This window comes from Erythrolamprus reginae, chromosome 3 (genome assembly GCF_031021105.1).
Source record: "Erythrolamprus reginae isolate rEryReg1 chromosome 3, rEryReg1.hap1, whole genome shotgun sequence".
Lineage (NCBI taxonomy): Eukaryota > Metazoa > Chordata > Lepidosauria > Squamata > Dipsadidae > Erythrolamprus > Erythrolamprus reginae.
This window is the reverse complement of record NC_091952.1, coordinates 147,899,196-147,919,125: the sequence shown is the minus strand read 5'-3', so window position 1 is coordinate 147,919,125 and position 19,930 is coordinate 147,899,196. Positions and strand designations below refer to the sequence as shown.

The 19,930-nt window shown below is 35.2% G+C and overlaps 1 protein-coding gene across 2 annotated transcripts in view; it reads right to left on the bottom strand.

The window, feature by feature from the left end:
• The window catches only part of CFAP61 (cilia and flagella associated protein 61), a 135,271-nt gene that overhangs the window by 73,858 nt on the left and 41,483 nt on the right, over positions 1-19,930 (bottom strand). For both annotated transcript variants that reach the window (XM_070747004.1, XM_070747003.1), the window contains exons 14-17: positions 17,730-17,856; positions 11,933-12,010; positions 11,353-11,559; positions 9,702-9,836 (exon numbers count right to left, since the gene is read on the bottom strand). In XM_070747004.1, the coding sequence (XP_070603105.1) occupies positions 9,702-9,836; positions 11,353-11,559; positions 11,933-12,010; positions 17,730-17,856 (547 nt within the window). The remainder of the gene's footprint in view (positions 1-9,701; positions 9,837-11,352; positions 11,560-11,932; positions 12,011-17,729; positions 17,857-19,930) is intronic.

The following is a 19,930-nucleotide window of genomic DNA, read 5'->3' as shown; positions in this document are numbered from 1 at the left end:
CAACTTGTTCCAAGAAGTTAAACATTTGGCTGATATCATGTCACAATGATGCTTTATCCTTATAAAATATAATATACATTCCCCCCAAATATATATTCAGACATCACAATATGTTAGCCATCAAGTTCCACCTTATTTATATTCTTCTATTATTGAATGAAATGGTAATCATTAACTAATGCACAACAGAAAAAGATTTATTATCTTTGATTACTGGAATTGGGGCTTATGCTGAGATGAGTCATTCCTGCTGTGACCACCTGTCACATTGTTTCCACCTGGGAAGACAGACTAAGTCTCTGTTACTTTTCTGCATCTCCTAACAAGAGGCCATTTCGGATGTGAAAGGCAAGACATTAATTTTGAATTTGGCCAATCAGTTCTGTGGAGTTAAAAATGAATATTTGATTTTTAAATTAAGAAAATTGACATCATAAAAATTCATGGACATATGCAGAATTTTTGTGCTAGTACAATATTACAAGTACAGTAAGAAATTTCTTCCATTTTTAGTATATCTGATTATATTTTCTTCCCATTTTAATGTACAAAATGCTCATTGAGTTTGGGTTCCTTTTCCAAACAAAGTAGCAAAAAGATACTATAGCAGAAAGTGCCCTTTTAGTGACAGAGAGTAGCAACAAAGCACATCAATTAATCTCATGTAGCTTGCATAGCAGCCTAAAGGTTATAGCTCAATGAATGAATGAATGAATGAATGAATGAATGAATGAATGAACGAATGAATGAATGATAAATAAAGTTATGAGGTGTCATTCCTCCTAGCCAATAGTGCAAAATAGGGAATTTTATTGCATGCTGAGTATATTTTATAAAAAACAATCCAACAAAATTACACCCATGACATTCATCTTGATCAAACACAAATATTGTGGTTCATTGAACTGCAGGAAATGTAATACACTTTTTGTGGGTAATTCAACTTGCTCCTGAGTGCACAGTTGTTGTGGAACAAAAGATTATCATCTTCTGGTGCACAATATAGCAGCAAGTCTTTTCAAATACTGTATGTTATTTTCTCTCCAGTTGGCTTCAAAATGGCAGCAGGAGGATAGTCCTGCTGAAAGCAAACACCAAAATAACTATGGAAACTACATAACCAAGGGATGTCACAGATCCTTCTGAACAAATCTCCAATCTCCAAATCTCAACCAACAAATGAATGTGTATGATAGGGTATTATAACTGAATAATTATTTTTATCACAAGGTAGTATCCTTGGTTTGGATAAAAGAATGGATTGACCTAAGAAACAAAAGAATATTGACCTTAGAAGGTCACGATCTCCAGAAAGGATGGCATGTCTATATTTGGAAAGATGGAACAAAATTACATCAGTTTCAACCAACATTTAATCTGGAACTCTTTATTAAAGATTTGGGAAGAAATTAGGGTGAAAAAAATATAAAAATTCCTAAATGGCTATCAACAATGGAGGAGATGATCTACCCTAACTTAATTGATGTAACTAAAACATGCAAGTATAGTGACATATTAGATTTGACTGGAAAATTGAAAACTAGAGAAAAATTGGTGGAACCAAATATAATGATTGATTGGTGGCCTTACTTGCAAATTAAATCAAGATACAAAAAAGACATAGAGGAGATAGGAATAGAAATGGAAACACAACAATTAGACAAAATTTTGACAGGCCCAAAACAAAAAATTATATCTAAATTAAATAAATATTTTCTTGAATTCGAAAGAATAGAAAATATATGATAGCATGGGCAAAGAATGTAGGCCATAATATACACCTGTCTGACTGGGAGCAAACATGGAATATACATAATAAAATAACAAAATTGGTAGCATTTAAAGAGAACTATTATAAAATGTTTTATAGATGGTATCTAGTACCATCCAGATTTGCAAAAATATACCCAAATACAAATTCAACTTGTTGGAAATGCAAAAAAGATGTAGGTACCTTTTTCATATGTGGTGGTTATGCCCCAAAGCTGAAAATTACTGGAAAAAGATCTATGACTGGTTGTAACAGATTACAGGAAAGAAAATAGAATATAACCCTGAATTTTTTAAATTAGGAATAACAAAAAATCAACATTCAAAAAACATACAATACTTATCATTACACATCATTATGGCTGCAAGAATTGCCTATGCTCAATACTGGAAAGATGAAAATATTCCATTGGAAAACATATTGATTGAGAAAATATATAGATGCGCTGAAATTAAAAAACTGACAATGAAATTAAAAGGATAAAAGGACTACAATGTTTGGACTAAATGGTACACTCGGTAAAAAAGAAAAAAGACTGAGAGACAATATGAAAAAACCCGACCGGGAAATGGGTAATGGAAATATATGAAGTATAAGCAATAAGATATGTAAATAACAATGTTTAACATTTCAGTGCAGATCTGTGTGTAAAAGTAATTTGATGTTGAAGGATAAAAAACCCCATAAAATTTTTTTTTTTTAAAGATTTCTGAGCATGTGGTAATGGGGAAGGGATATTTTCTATACAAGTACTTCAAATTTTACTGAACACTATTTTAGATGATCTACTTGGCAATGAATGAAATATGTATAAGCAATAAGATATTTGATTCAAATGTTTGTAAAAATATTATAACAGATTATTAGTTTGTATTTTGAATTTATCATAAAAATTCCACAATTTCAGAAATTTAAGAAATCTGAAACAATATGAGCTTTGAAATAGAAACATAACTTTTAATATACTCCTGATGTTCAAACCATAATACTGTACTTTTGCTTCTAATTTTTGAAATTTCTAGTTGATTAAAATTGATTTTGGGAGATCTTGAAAATAAGACAGGAAATATTTGTTGCAGAAACCCAGTAGGTACTCAGTAGGTTTTAATCTGTCAAACTCAGACTGATTGATTTTTCAAGGCATACTTTAGCTCCATGTCATGCTTCAATGTTTCCTGAAGCCTGCAAGTTGTGTAAAATAACTATTTTCCAATTTTTCCAACAATGATTGAAATTCAGCAACAGCTAACTTTCCTTGCTGAGGATTCAAATTCTGAAAATGCATACAGGATAAATACAACATAAAAATATAAAGAGAGTTTCCAATAATAAAAATGATTAAAATTAATGTTTAAAAATAAATATTATAACCCTGTTACATTTATTTTTCATGTTATATAATTCAATAATGCAAGTGAATAATTGCATATCACAGAAAGATATATAAGGTTTGCTTCTAATTATGTTCTTGGGATGAGAAATAATATTTGACAAATAATATTTATTTTCCATATCTAAACAGCCTTCACACTGAGAAAGAAATCAACTTAACCAACTGCAAGTCAGCATGAATATTCCAGTTTACAGCAAATAATGTCACCATCTCTATATTACTGACATATTTTCCAAGCGATGATAGGTCACCTTATTTCACACATGCACATAAGTAGTAAACATTCAGAGCATTCTTCTTAATGAGGCCATCTGGTCTTTCCTCATAACTGTGTAATGTTTAAGCTTCCAAACGAAATCTAATGGCAATAATACACAAAATCTATTGACATTTACAGGAAATTTACAGCCAGCAAATGTATTTGCGTGACAACCAGTGATATAAAATCATCACCTACCTGAGACAAGAATAAATAACTAGTTTTGATCCATGCCTCTTTTACAGCAATCACTAATAATCTATGTTGGAAATTACTGAGCAATAATTGCTCCTTGGGAAAAAAAATTGTTAAACAAAATTGCAAACTTAAAATTGTTTTAAAATATTTAATGAAAATATATTGTTTTTAAACAATTTATTTTAAGTCTGCAATCTTTAATACATGTATTAGGCAATAAGTTTGATTTAATTCATTGGGACCTTTGTTGATCCCTATCTCTTATTTTAAGTTTATTTTTATAATTCCATTTTTTTTCTGAAGACAATAATTTTTGCTTTTTTGTTGTTTGGGTTTGGGTGTGGCACCATTATTGTAAAAGTGCTTCAGCATTCAGCCACTTGCTACAGCAAAAGCCCTCCATACCATTTTGAATAAAAAAAATATAAGTGACAGAGAAAAGGACCGTTCATTCTGTTCCTGGTTTTGAACTCACCCTGTACTTCATTCATGCATCTGACATTTATCCCTTTGTAGTCAGCCTTAGCAGTCCCAGAGCTTATTTGTGATGCTTCATAGTTATTCCCACGTTCTTTAACCAATATACAAATCAAGATGTTAGTAATGCATTAAGTTAATTCCAATTGCCAGTCATGTCTCAGATGGCCAACAAATTTGAAAGTAAGTGCTTAATAGCCATGTAGTATAAATTATTGTCCCCCCCCCCAGCCTCATATTTTACTATGATTTAAAAGCAACAGTCAATCAAGCATGGGATGAGGCAAGAGATATGCAAGCTACGATTGATGCAATTCAGCTACTCTAATCACTTCCTCAAATATTCCATTGACAAAATTATGTCTAATATATATCACAGGGCAAAATTCCTTAGGCAAAATTAGTACTTTGAAGTCTTAATTGTTCATTAAATCAATACTAATGTTCACAATTGACCCTCCTCACCAAGGTGTCAAGAACAATTATATTTCTTGGAGGGAAAAAATGATTTATTCAAAAAGAAAGGAAGGCAGATTAGAGATATCTAATTGCAGAGCCATTACACCTAAGATATATGAACATCTAAAATTCCTAGTAATTATTGTAACAAGTTTACAATAAAACCACAGAAAAAAGGGACTTAATGAATCACTTGAGGAAAATCCATAGTGAGTTTTTGTGTACGTTAGAAACATAGAAACATAGAAGACTGACGGCAGAAAAAGACCTCATGGTCCACCTAGTCTGCCCTTATATTATTTCTTGTATTTTATTTTAGGATGGATATATGTTTATCCCAGGCATGTTTAAATTCAGTTACTGTGGATTTACCAACCACGTCTGCTGGAAGTTTGTTCCAAGGATCTACTACTCTTTCAGTGAAATAATATTTTCTCAGGTTGCTTTTGATCTTTCCCCCAACTAACTTCAGATTGTGTCCCCTTGTTCTTGTGTTCACTTTCCTATTAAAAACACTTCCCTCCTGAACCTTATTTAACCCTTTAACATATTTAAATGTTTTGATCATGTTCCCCCTTGGGAAACAGAGTAGCCAGAAATAGATGAGCAAAAAAACCAACAACAACAAGGAACAGAGCTTCATTTTGTTAAGTTATAAATACTTCAAATGCTTTCTCTGTGTTACGGAAATTATTAATTAATAATGGAATCCAGAGCATGATACCATGGTCTTTTGAGCCTTAAGAATGCCAATGCAAAATGTATATTAACAGGATAAATTTGTATAATTGTGAGCAATCTGCCTAATATTTTTCAACTCTGTTATTGATAATTTCCTTTGGACAGGTATGAAAGTTATAGAAGTAACTTCTTATAATTGTGTTTATATCATTATAAATTAATCATAATACATAATGACCTTGACATATATATTTTTAAAATCTATTTTTATTTTATTAAAAAAGTTAAAACACAAAACAATATTTTTTTAAGAAACCAAAGAAACAAAAACAGAGAAGATATTAAAAAAGGTGCACTAAAAAACCTAACATATTTACACATATTATCCTACCTAGTTGAAAACTGATTAATATATTGCATCAATATTAGTTTCCCATCATTTGTGAAACAGGCCCAAAGAATTTTAAAATTACTAATTCTATTTCCAAATGTTTAATGTCATCTATATACTTATATTAATAACAAAATAGTTAACAGGGAAGACAGTAATGATAAAAACAGAAGATTAAAAATTCTAAAACTTTCTTTTAACAAACTTTCATGCTAACTTTACCATAGCTTTTTAACTAACCCAAATCATCCTAAAAATTAAGCCTGATTGATCCTGGATCAAATATTCACATTTGTTTCTTAATACCATCTTTTATCAATCTGATTAAATACAATAAGCCCAATCTTCAAAGTCAGACTACCTTCCCAAAAATGTCCAGATGAAATCATTCCTCAGTTAACTGTGATAAATCCATTTCAATCTATTTCAATTGACTTTTAAAAAATCCCACAATTTAACACTTAACTAACAACACAGTTTTTTGCTATTATATAAGAGTGCAGGCTTAAACTTCAGGGAGGTGCATAGGACCAGCTCTGTTATTTCTGAATTCATGTTTCTTCCGAGTGAACCCATGGCTTTGAAATCATATTCCTTTTGTTGGTTTGGGTTTTTTTTAATTACACCACTTGCCTCTGAATGCTTTCTACAGTTTTTATGAGTTCATTAAACATTTTAAAATATGGTAGGTTTCAGCTAAGATTTGCATGTTTTTTCAAATGTCAGCCTCCTTATAATCCAATACGTTTTGGCTCAATGTAGTTTATAGTTTTTGTTCTTTGAGGTAGAACAAGAAACATAAAAGAGCAAGGAAGATATTTTCTGGACTAACAAAAATAAACTCCAAACTTTTTTGCAAATTGATAAAATACGAAATCCCTGTCATAAATGTCAAATAAAAATATAAATCAAGTAAGGATCAAGGAAATGGAGCACCTCCCTTATGAAACCAGGTTGCAACGCCTTGGTCTCTTCAGCCTTGAAAGACGGTGTTTAAGGGGTGACTTGATCAAAGTGTATAAAATCATGCATGGGATAGAAAAGGTGGATAGAGAAAAATTGTTTTCTCTATCACACAATACTAGGATGAGGGGGCACTCCCTAAAGCTCATAAGTAAGAAAGCAAGGACAAATAAAGGGAAATATTTCTTCACCCAGAGGGTCGTTGGTTTATGGAATTATCTTTTATCCACTATGGTGAACAAAAAAGTTGAGACTCTAACTTTTGGAGATTTTTTTTCATGAGAAGTTAGGTCTGAACTACGGTAATTTTTTTACTGTACTCCCACAGACTTCTGCCCTGCATGCACAGGGGATAGTAGAGGACAGGAAGGCCTGTCCATGGGGTAACAATGGGTCAGACTAACCACAAACCTGCTTGGAAGGGAATAATTCTGATTTAGCTCTTTAGCTCAAGAAAGATTTTATAGATTTCATAGGACGTAGTGGCATTCCTCACTTGTCAAAGAATTTCTAAAACAAACTGGCTTAGTCTGAATTAAGTCATGAATTAAAGGAATCAAATTCAGCATTTTTTCCAGCTTTGTTTGTATGATGGAGAACTGAAGTGCTCTGCACACCAAGATCGAAAAAATTTAGAAAAGGTCAGATGAGAATTAGTAGACACAAATAAAAGATGTAAGTTATTCTACTAAGAATTTTTCTTTTCTTTTAGAAGATTCAGAGGAATCTTCAGAACTGATTCGCAAATAAGTAATTCCAAACTTGTGTCCATTACTTTTTCCTTAGGTATTTAAACGTTAACCTAGAGTTTCTGGGTGGAATGATTATGACTGCACAACTGCAAATTCATATGTGGAATGCAGAGACTAGAAGAATATTGTTTTGATGTGGCAGATTTTGTCTAATTAGCAGGAGAAACATCCTTGAAACCGATAGTAAAACTTCACAACTTTGAGAACTGAGAATAAAACACATAGAATTGGTAGCTAGAAACAAACAAACAAGAAATTAATAGTTATATGAATTTATTATGCATTATAGAGTAATTATTCTTGTTAATTATAACACCCATTGTAGGTTTATATAGATAATTACTTAATTACATAAAACAGATGGATAGCAAAATGCTCCCAGATGGTGAGACAATAAAACAAGTTGACAACCTACTGCTTATAATTATAAAAATAATTATGGCTCTCAAGCTAATTATACATACTGGTTGAACTTCATTTTGCCATATTGTCTATATATACATAACCACCCACCACATAGATATGCAGATACACACACATATCTCAAAAGGCAAATTTCTGGTAAAAAAGATCAGTAGAAATTGTTTCTTAACAAGGAGGTTTCACAATTTTCACTATATCTTACTGAAGGATCCAGTTATATCCCTACCTCCACAGAATAAATTCTCTTCATTGAGATTTTTCAAAATTTTCTGTTTGAAAAATTTTCCTTGGACTAATAAAGGGAGAAACTTTAACTACCGTAATTCATTACTTAACTTATTGCGCTAAATAAAGTACTTTTTCAAATACTGGAAATTTCTATCAGGTATCTATCAGTATTCTATCAGTATCCATTCTTCATTCTTGGAATAAAAATCATGAAATTAAGAAACTCCCTAACAAACTATTGCATTTTGGAAGAGTAGCCACACTGTTTTGGGTTAACCACTGAAGGATAAACCAAAACCCAGAACATTTTGGTCTTTCCAGTTTTGGAACCCAAATATGTTAAGTTTGGCAATGGTGATGCATGCTATCTCTTCTCTTTCTCTGGCAGCTCCCAGTATATCGCTTTACCTAGCCATTCCTTATTTTATCAATAATTTCCTTTCCCTCCTTCCCCTCAGCTGCCACATGATATATCCCACAGGCTTGCCTATTCTCTGACTTCCTACTTTCTCTGCTTGTTGTTTGTTTATATTAAACAAGTAAATTTATAAAGTTTACATAAAATAATTATAATTATTTAAATTTATAAAACAAATCTAAATGACTAAACTAGACTCTAGATCCCTTAATATTCAGCTTTGAGAATCTGAAAGCTGCAAAATTTGTGTACTGTACACTTTTAAAAATCAGAGAACTGCACTGCAGAAATTAAAAGCATAAAAATAAAAACAATGGATAATTGCAGTCTAGTTCATATATTGCTATTTAATTTTTGTTTTCATAACTCAGCTTGTTTCATTAGTACCAACAAACACAAAAATTGTGTGAAGTACATACAAATATTGCATTATGTTGCTGAAAATAAATATCTATTTTAATCTTATCTCCTTCAAAATTAAAAATACATTTGTATACTAAAAAAAGCTTCTATGTTGGCTGTTATTCTTAAATATACAAGAGGCAACTATAAGAGCAAAAAATCACTAATATCCAGCAACCGTGTAAAGAGATCCCAGTTAGTTAGCATCATGAAAAGCAACAGATGGCACACTTATATGCATTCCACATTTTCATCCTCAAAGCACATAGACCCATATACCACCTGGCAAGTTGAATAAGGAATTAGAGAATGTTAGGGAGGAAAGGACTACCAATAATGATTAGTCACAATGCCTAAATGGAATCTGAGGAGCAGTATGTCACTGAATACTGGTTGCTGAGACAGGGCTGTGAATTTTCCAGGCACATTTGGCTGGTCACTGCGGGAAATGGGAAACTGCATTGTACAAACCTGTGTTATGATTCAATTGGGCTTTTTACAATGCAGAACTTCCAAATGCAGATAATCTATTTGATGTGATAATGTGGGAGAACGGGATAACAAATGCAGAACTGGGATTTATCTTCCTGGAAGGATCAAAAGGGCCTGATTAAAGTTCCATAACGCAACTTTGCTTATTGTAATATAATAAAATTATTCTCTATCAAATTCTGATAATAAGAAAAGCTGCAGCCTGTAGTTGTGTTTTTTAATGGAATATATAGAAAATGATACAGCTGACTGTGAACTGTAAGGGCATGAACATGAGGTTCAAGGTAATTAAGAAGCAGTCCAACAGCATTAAAGCAGTAATGTCATCCCATCTGCCAAATTCTACATTTAGCTGGAGCTATGCCTTTGGCTTGCTTCTGCTTTAGTTACCCACCTGATCCTTAGAGACTTGTTTTGATGGAGCATTTATGCCAAGCTTTTCCAGAGGATAGACAATCTGTCGTCTTGGTCGCACGGGAACCATGTAATGTAGGGCAGATGTCAGGGAATGGGCACAGGGATTCTGGTACTGAAGGACAAGAAGCTATATTTTAGCACACAGAATGTCAGAAGAGTGCACCACAGATGTCTCTGCTTTGTGAATATAATAATCCTTTATCTCTTTGATTAAAACCTGGAATAGTACCTCCCCCTCCCTCAAAAATAAAATAAACACTCAGATAGTAGAGGAATCGGTTGCAGTTAATTCCCTATCCTAATGAAGATAATTATGAGAGTAATTATATTACTATCTCACTGGGAATGACAGATAAACAAGTGGTTTGGTTTATGGGATTTTGCAGCACAAGAAGCTTCCCCCAGAGGAATATTTTTCTTCACAGCAATCACGAGTCTTCTTCATCTAACCTTATTAAGCGAAGCTACATGCATATTCTTAACCTTTGCTTATTTTACAGAACAGATAAATGATGCTTTTATTAAAATGGTGAATGACAAATGCTAATGAAATTGCATAAACATTGAGAAACATCCTTATGCTTACATAAATACAAAATAGGACTAACTGTAATAATTAAAACTGCAATAATGTCAATAAAAGATCTAGAGTATTTTCAAAGTCTTTCTGTGCATTCACTAATTATAATTTTTTGTTTAACTTTTCAACCTGTTCTTAAGGATTGGGGAATGACACCTTCAAAATTTAAAGCAAAACAGCATTGAAATTTCAGCTCAAGGAGAAGAAACACAACCAACCTGCCCACCCGATCAGGGCAGAATATAATATCCATTGTGTTAGTTTTTGTTTGTTTGTTTGTTTGTTTCCCCCCCATCCCTGTATATATGCGCATGATCCCCACACACTCCCCCTGCACTCTCCCCCACTTGCACATGTCATCTCCGCACTCCTCTGCTCCTGCACATTTGCATATGACCCCCCCGCCCATGATACCGTACATGCACATAAGGCCCCCGCCTCCAAGCATGCATGCCCATCTCCTGCATGCCCCCTGCCCCCACGCATGCGTGGCAGCAACCCCAAACCAGCTGGCCTGCAGTGGAGATGAGTTGGAGCGATGGCTCGCCCTGCCATCAGAGAGGGCGCTGCATGCCACCTCTGGCAGGCATGCCATGGGTTCGCCATCACAGTCCTAGCCTAGGCTGATACTGGCTATTCTTTGTAGAAATGACACTTAACAGCACAGTTTTGAATATGTTTTGAATTAAATTCCAGGAGTTTTTTATGTAAAAGCTGAACAACTTTTTAAATAATTTTTTACTAAGAACAAAAAAGTCATAAATACAAAATACAATTTTCATGGATCTATCTCCCTCAGATCAAATATTAATTCTTACACCTGTTTTAAGAATGTTACAATGTCCAGGAAGCAGCTTTTTATGCTAATTTTATAGCATATGTCTTGCAGTTTTTATTTCATCATAATAGATTAAAAGTCATTATTCTTTCTTTTACCCATTTCACAAATTACTATATAGTTCGTGTAAAAGTGCATATATATTTTTGTGTACCAACCCAACAAAGTGAAGACACAATTTAATTTTTTTTTTTTTAAAATGCAGCTTACCTTGCCTTCTACAGGTTGGGAACAAATAGGATAATAGAGGCAAGATTTGTAGGCTAACCGAAGAATCTCCTTCATAAAATGTTTGGCATAATGATGAAAAATTGGATTGAGAGAAAAATGGTAAAGATGGCCATGTTCTTCCTGCTGGTAATGACTGAAATAGATAAAATCTTCAATGTTGTAATGTGAGCGAATATATTCAATGTCCTGGAAAACAATTCAGGAAGTGGTTAAGGAAGAAGTCAACATCTCTGCATCTATACAACGTCCTTCTGCCTGCATAAAAAGATATACCACTATTAAAAAAACCATGCATTTGGAAATTCTTTCTTGTGTTCTTTTGTCCTCGGATTTCTCCTTGCAGTGAGAGGGAAACTAGGATCCAGGTCATGTGAACTTAATTTAAACAAATATATATTCTTCTCCAGCATTATCTGCAGGATGTATATGTATGTGTATGAAAACAGGAAGGTGATGGATGGAGTATCACATTTCAGTCCTTTCATAAAAGCTTGCAGAGATGTTTAAAAAGAATGGGATTTTCCAATCTATAAGAATAATTACAAATATGAATACATACCATTTCATTTCTAATAATAGATATTCCAACGATTTGATTCAAAACCTCTGCTACAAATGCCTGAACTGGTGTCCCATCCTGAAAAAAAGACCCAAGCAAGTTGGTACCATTTTTTTCCCTTTAATAATTCAGAAAACATTGACTGAGTGACTGGATTTCTATCCAGCTTTTCCTTCAGGAACCCAAAGAGGCACGCCCATGCATGCACACACATACCGTCTATTTCCCCCATTCTATAAAGTGGGGTGGTTCTGGTAAAATTGCTCTAGTCCATAAGATTTATTGTACATCTCACTCTTCAGACTTCTTGTCTACTGGAGTGTTTCTACCTGATGGTAAGTATTATATTAATGGCAATGAAATTTAGAGATAGTGCAATCTCTAAATTTCATTGCCATTAGTACAAGATATACTATATGCTATCCACAAGAGAAAGGGATTATCTCAGACTCAGTGTTGAAGAGTTTCAATCTGGCGGGTCCTTAAAATTAAAATGTGATATGCCTGCTTGGGCAGTTCAGTATGGTGCATGCCAATTACAGGTTCTCCCAGTATATCATTGCCTAAATTGTCTAAACAAGACAGAAAGATGAGAATTTGAAAATGGAAATATATTATCTATCCTATTATCTAATGCTTAGATTACTACCTGCTGAGGTGAGATTTAGTGTTAGGTAAGATGGATAACTAATTAAAATGTTTCATCCCTCTAGTCTAATATATGTTTTCCAGAAAATGCCAGTGGAGTTTTCAATTGATATGGTTGATACCTTTGTTGAAGTGCTAATCACACTGTAGAATATGGAGTTGGTATAGGCCATTGACATGACTCTACCCAAGTGCTCTTTCTTGAATATTATTTTTTTTCAAATAGTTTAGACCATGATAACAAGTAGAGCACAGTGAATAAAACTCATTCTGCTTTCAACTAAATATAACTTAGAACTGCTTAGTAAACCTATTCTGGAGTACTGAGGATAACAAAAAAGGGTTTTTTACCCCTCATCACAGTTTATCTTTACAATGTCCTGATAATACCCACTACAATTTTCTGTGATTTATCTGCTAGACCCTCTGAAAGTAAAGACATTTGCATTCATTGTGATTTGCATTCCTGGGTTAATATAGAAATTTCTAGAGCATCATTGTCTGTATTGAATAAGTTCCAATTGTTGAGTTTTAAAGATATGGACAGGATTGATTGATTGATTGATTGATTGATTGATTCGTAAATTCATTCATTCATTTATTTAGACAAACTTCTAATCCCAATCCCGAGGGACTCAGGGCGGCTTACAACAGTATAAAATTATAAAATTACAAATTTTATAAAAAGAAAAAAAGTAAAATTCTAAAACCCTCATAATGAGGCAACCCACAACCCACATACATACCATTCACGAAATAATGTTCATACAGATGGTCAAGTTGATGTTAATTTAGGATTTCCAAGCCTGCCAGCACAGCCAGGTCTTTATGGCTTTATGGAACGCCAGCAGGGTGGGATATCGGGTGGGAGTTGATTCCAAAGAGCCGGGGCAGCAACAGAGAAGGCTCTCCCCCAAGGTCCCACCAGTCTACATTGCTTGGCCAACTCTGTGTGCTTAAATTGGTCTCTGGGAGGTATGTGGCAGGAGACGGTCCCGTAAATAATCTGGCCCTAAGTCATATAGGGCTTTATAGGTAATACCCAACACTTTGAATTGTACCTGGAGACTAATGGGTAGCCAGTGCAGTTCGCGGAGTATAGGTGTTATATGTGTGTACCGAGTGCATCCATGACAACTCGCGTGGCTTTATTCTGGATAACTTGAAGTCTCTGAACACTTTTCATGGGTAGCCCCATGTAGAGCACATTGCAATAATAAAGACAGGAGGTGATGATGTCCCGAGCAACTCTGTGCAGAGTCTCCTGGCCCAAATAGGGCCGCAGCTGGTAGACCACGCGAACCTGGGCAAAGGTTCCTCTGGCCACAGCCAAGAAATGATGGTCAAGGTTCAGCTGTGGGTCTAAGAGGATGCCCAAGTTGCAGACCCTATCTGAGGTGGTCAATGTCTCTCCCCCCCCAGCACAATGTATGGACAGATCGAATGGTCCTTAGGAGGAAAAGCCCACAGCCACTCAGTCTTGTCTAGGTTGAGCCTGAGCCTGTTGGCCCCCATCCAGACCCTTACAGCCTCCAGGCACCAGCACATCACATCCATCGCTTCACTGAATTGGCATGGGGTAGAGATGTATAACTGGGTATCATCAGCATACTGATGATACCTCACCCCATGCCGTCGGATGATCTCACCCAGCGGCTTCATGTACATATTGAACAGCAGGGGGGAGAGGACGGACCCCTGCGTCACACCACAAAGGAGAGGTTGAGAGGTGAACCTCTACTCCCCATTAACGTGAACAACCGGAGAGATAGGAGGAGAAGCACTGTAGAACAGTGCCTCCCACTCCCAATCCCTCCAGCCGCCACAGAAGACCATGGTCGATGGTATCGAAAGCCACTGAAAGGTCGAGGAGCACCAGGATAGTGGAATGTCCCCTACGCTTGGGCCCGCCAGAGATCATCCATCAGCACGATCAAAGCGGTTTTTGTGCTGTGAGCGGTCCTGAAACCAGACTGAAAGGAGTCAAGATAATTCAAGGATCCTTGTACAATTTTGACTAGGAACTCAGGTGCGCAATTCTTGTGCACTACACCTTGTTAGATTTAATAAGGACAAAGTTATCAATTTGATTCAACAAACCATTATTTCTTCCTTCAGAGAAACTGTTACCACACTCTTTGAAAAAGCAAGCAAACAACCCAAATCTAAAGTTCTAAGTTACAACACAGATTTCCTTGAGTTCAATTTTAATACTCAGACTACTTACTACCTGTAGTGAAAGAACAAATAAAAGTATTTCATGGTTGACATCAATATGAGTGTTATGTCCTAAGGAGCTGGGAAGTTTTCACTCCAGTCTGACAGGGAAGTGGAGTAGGAAAATTCTGATTGGTTCTTTGCCAGAATGGCTCCCTATTTAAACCCCTGCCACTTTTATGCTTTTGTTAAACTTTGCTCGCTGTAACCAAATAAAGAGCTGAAGTCTCTCCCCCATTCTCCTCTCTCTTAGTATCAGAACATACAACATTGTCAATGAGGATGGGATACTGGGAGCATTTTTGAACAAAGACAAGCAACCCAGCTTGGCCGGTAGGAAGTGTGGAATATGAGGTGCCAGATTCAGAAACTGAACAAAGGCTGCCACGCTAGCTGCCATGTCATCCTCCTTCCTCCACCTGCCGACTCCTTTCATCCAAGCAGAAGAAACTTGGCAAAATGGCATGGCGAAGTTCCACAATCACCCACGACCACATCCCCAGCCTGTTGGGTCAAGACTGGTTCTGGACTCTACACATGAAGGTGATCAGAGATGAGAAAACAATAAATGCAACTTAGTGGTGGATGGCTGTGTAGACCTACTGCAGGAATTCCGAGGTGCATTCGATCCAATGCTGGGCAAGTACGTGGGCACCCCTATTCCCTTTAGCTTAGACTCCAAGGTACAGCCAATAAGGTTAAGCCTCCCTTTGCATTAAAGCCATTGATCAACAAGGAGTTAGATTTTATAACCAGTCGATCATGCAAAATGGGAAACCCTCATAGTACCAATATTTAAAAAGTCCAGTCCAGCTGAATCCAGCACCTCAACCACACCATTCTAGAAGTTTCCACAGAGGGAGCCAGAGAGAGAAAACATGTCCCTCCCGGCTCCGACCAATGCCCCGAGTGAGCTGCGCAGGTCAGCTAGAGCAGTAACATGCCCCACATACCTCAACGATTACGTATGCTAAATTACGCACTGGATGCTATATCCTAAGGAGTTGGGAATTTTCACTCCAGTCCAACAGGGAAGTGGAAAATTCTGACTGGTTCCTTGCCAGAATGGCTCCCTATTTAAACCCCTGCCATTTTTATGCTTTTGCTGAAGTTTGCCCGTTGTAACCAAACAAAGAGCTGAAGTCACTACACCAGCCTCCTGTCTCAGTATCAGAACTCAATAATGAGGATGACACCCAGCTTTACCAATGTTTTTCACTGAAAACATACTGTTTGACATTGATCGTATAATAACTAACAATTGATTTCATTCAGACAAGGTAAAATACTGTTCATTTGTAATCCAAGTGCCCATATGAATATGTTCAGTTTGTTCTGAATAGGGTTACATTACTCTGGAAGATCAAAGTATGCAGTCTTGCACATAATTTTGGAACAACTAGCCTTGTTGCTCAGAAAGACTTTTATTTGTTCAGATCAATATATTATTATTATTAGGATAGGATATACCGGTATCCATTATGAATGCCCTGTATGTTACAGAATAAACTAATGTGATGTACAGTGTTCCCTCGCTTTTCGTGGGGGATGCGTTCTGAGACTGCCCGCGAAAGTCGAATTTCCCCGAAGTAGAGATGCGGAAGTAAATACACTATTTTTGGCTATGAACAGTATCACAAACCTTCCCTTAACACTTTTAACCCCTAAATTGCAATTTTCCATTCCCTTAGCAACCATTTAGATTATTACTCACCATGTTTATTTATTAAAGTTTATTAAAAAAAAATATTTATTAAAGGCAGACGAAAGTTTGACGATGACATATGACGTCATTGGGTGGGAAAAACCGTGGTATAGGGAAAAAACCAGCAAAATATTTTTTAATTAATATTTTTGAAAAAACGTGGTATAGACTTTTCGCGAAGTTCGAACCCGCGAAAATCGAGGGAACACTGTATTCTAAAAGCAGCTTTTTTGCAGGTGATTCAGTAATTTCAGTTGCAGTTCCAGCTTCAATTATCTGGGCCTAGGTAATATAATCATAGTGAATTTCAGGCATTGATCACTATATTGCTGAAGTCGTATTTTCTGTAGTCAAGTTTAGAGTGATTTACATTAAGTTTGTATCTACTGTGTGTTCGTGTATTGTGGTTGAAAATAAAGTAGTCATTGACAGGTAGGACCTTGTGGCAGATAATTTTATGAATTACATTAAGATCGGTTCGAAGGTGACATAGTCAGCATAGGTCCCTCAATCAACTTTAGAGGTGAAATGAAATAGGTTGCTGCAAGTAAAAGGGCTCTCGTAGATATGGGATCTTGTTTGTGGAATTTCTCTCCAGACAGACAGATCTCCAAGTATTTGTTTGTTTGTTTTGTCAAGTACATATTGGTGGTATACAAAGATATAATAATATTTATATGCATGATACTAGTAAAAGAGAAACATTAGGTCAGGGGACGGAACGGCACTCTGGTGCACGTATGCACCCCCCTTACTGACCTCTTAGAAAATCGGGAGAGGTCAACAGTGGATAGTCTAAGGGTAAAGTTTTGGGGGTTAGGTGATGATACTACAGAATCTGCTAGCATCAACTACTCGGTTACTAAAGTTGTATTTTCTGCAGTCGAGTTTAGAGTGGTTTACTTTACGTTTGTATCTGTTGTGCTCTCGTGGGTTGTTGTGGTTGAAGCTGAAGTAGTTGTTGACAGGAAGGATGTTGTAGCAGATGATTAATGAACATTAATGTATTTTAGTTCAGGCATTGACATTCTTGTTCTCCAAGGTGTCTTACTGTTTTCTATTCAATTGGATTTATTAATTTCATATAATAATGTTTCTTTTTTAAAAGAGTGTGTTAACTAGTCTATAATCTGCCCGGACATTTCTATTATTGAGTAAATTATAAATAATTACAATAAAATCCATTCTCTATTACCTCTTGCCCCCCAGTACTATAGCATCACTTACTGGATCTCTTCGTGCTGATAAGTAGTTATTTAGATCATCCAATATAGCTACGTTCAATTCCAGGGTTTGGATTAGACTTTTAATGGCAAAGACATCAGTAGATTTTGCTGCTCTTACACGAAAAGACCTGTTGAAAATGAAACTAATTCCAACAATGATATCTACTAATATCTAATGTTTCAGATCCCAGACCTGAATAGGCAATCATGATATATATAATGAACTTATGGTAATGGTTGTCTATAAAAAAAAAAGAAATGTGATTTATTTATTTATTTATTTATTTATTTATTTATTTATTTATTTATTTATTTATGTGCTGCCCATCTTGTCCAGAGGCAATTCTGGGTGACTTTACAAACATTAAAATAGCTAGGCATTAAAATGATAAAACAATAAATGACAACAATAAAATAACTACTGTTAAAAGATGGGGAGGAGGGGAACACAAATTATGATACAGGATTTTCATATAAAAGTTGGTTTAAGGGCCCATTACTGTATTAAATTACAGGGAAATTAAACATATTACACCTTGATGCATATCAATACTATTTCATTAGCCTAATTAACCTATGCCTTTTCTAATACAGTACTTCATTCAATTTCCAGCTGAATCCTTGTCAGGAGAGATAGAAAACTCATGTCAGCTGACAATACAGAACTACTGATTTTAGAAAATTATTCAACCGATTTTCATCTTGCTGCTATTTTTCAGGACTATTTTCTTTTAGTATTCATAAACAAGTTTCACAAAGAGCTGAAAAGAAAGTAGGTTTGAAACATGGATATTTTTCTAAAAGCAAGCAAGCTTTTACTCTGATGTTAATGCAAAATCCATTTTATAGTGACTTTAGATGTTCTTGTCCTATTTTTCCAGATGCCAAACAGTGCAGTCTGCTTCTATCTCTTGCATATATGTATTAATAATATAAGAATAGACTCTGCATATGTAATTAATTACAATAAGTAAAATGGGTTAAATAACTTTTTAAAATGTACCTTAAAAAATGGAGCACTTAAAAAAAGAGCTATTATGAAAATAGCAAAGTGGGAGAAAACTATCTTAGTCTGTACATGCTCATTTTCTTCTCAGTGAAGAATTAACTCATTTTAGAAGCCTGAATCACTTGACTGTCCAGATGTAAGGGCACCATTATTATTCTGCTTTGCATTCAGAACTGAAGTATCCATTAAGCATTTCAGGCTACACCTTGTTGTATTATTTTCCAGGCCACCCTCTTAAGTAGCAAACCTGGTATTGCATTTGCCATCTTCTAGTTATTGTATACGGCCTTTCCTTTTTCTACATCCTTTGCCAATCAGTTTTTCATTTGGAGCTTTTCCCTTTATCTTGGTGATTTTCTACTGTTAGTTCTCCCACCCCCACACCCCCATGCTGTTTTAGACAGTTTGCTTTATCCATTTTCAGCAACTCCCTTTCTATTCACACGTCTTTTAAACCCCCAGAGTGCAACCACATTGCATTGATCATTGCTGTATAGATATATATATATCTTCATCAGGAAGGGATTATTAGCACTAGGCGTTTATACTCAGATTTTTCCATTACTGCACATCCATATTTTCTTCAGGAATTATTCAGATGAAAGCTAGTAGTTCACATTTGTTTTCTCTCATTTCTCACTAATACCAAATCTCATCAATAATGCTTACATATTGTTGGATCATGTAAAGGAGCAAATTTGAAACAGCTAAAATACTGTTTGTTTAATGTGGTTTAACTATTTTAAGGTTTTATGTTTTATGCTGCTATTTTAACATTTAATTTAACATTATTTTAGTTTGTTTGATATTTTGTGAGCCATCTTTGAAAAATGACTGTTCTGTGACATTTAAATAAATATTCAAATCTATATTTAGGATGGAGCATAATATCGGGAAGAATATCTGTACAGATATGCTCATATTCAAAAGTTATTCCCAGTCCAGATATGTTCTAGACTCAGTATGCAAATTCTCCATTCAATCCAACAGTATTGTATGATGGTCCATTTGAATTTAGTCATTATACAGTATGGCATGGCCCATTGCCTTATAAGGCTTTACAAAGTGATTATCAGCACTTTACTTGCACCGAGGAGTGAACTGATAACTAGTGCAATTCCTGAAGCAAGGATGACACTTGTGTATAAGGTGGCATACCTACTGTCTGTGTTGCTGTGTTTTGGACAAATGCT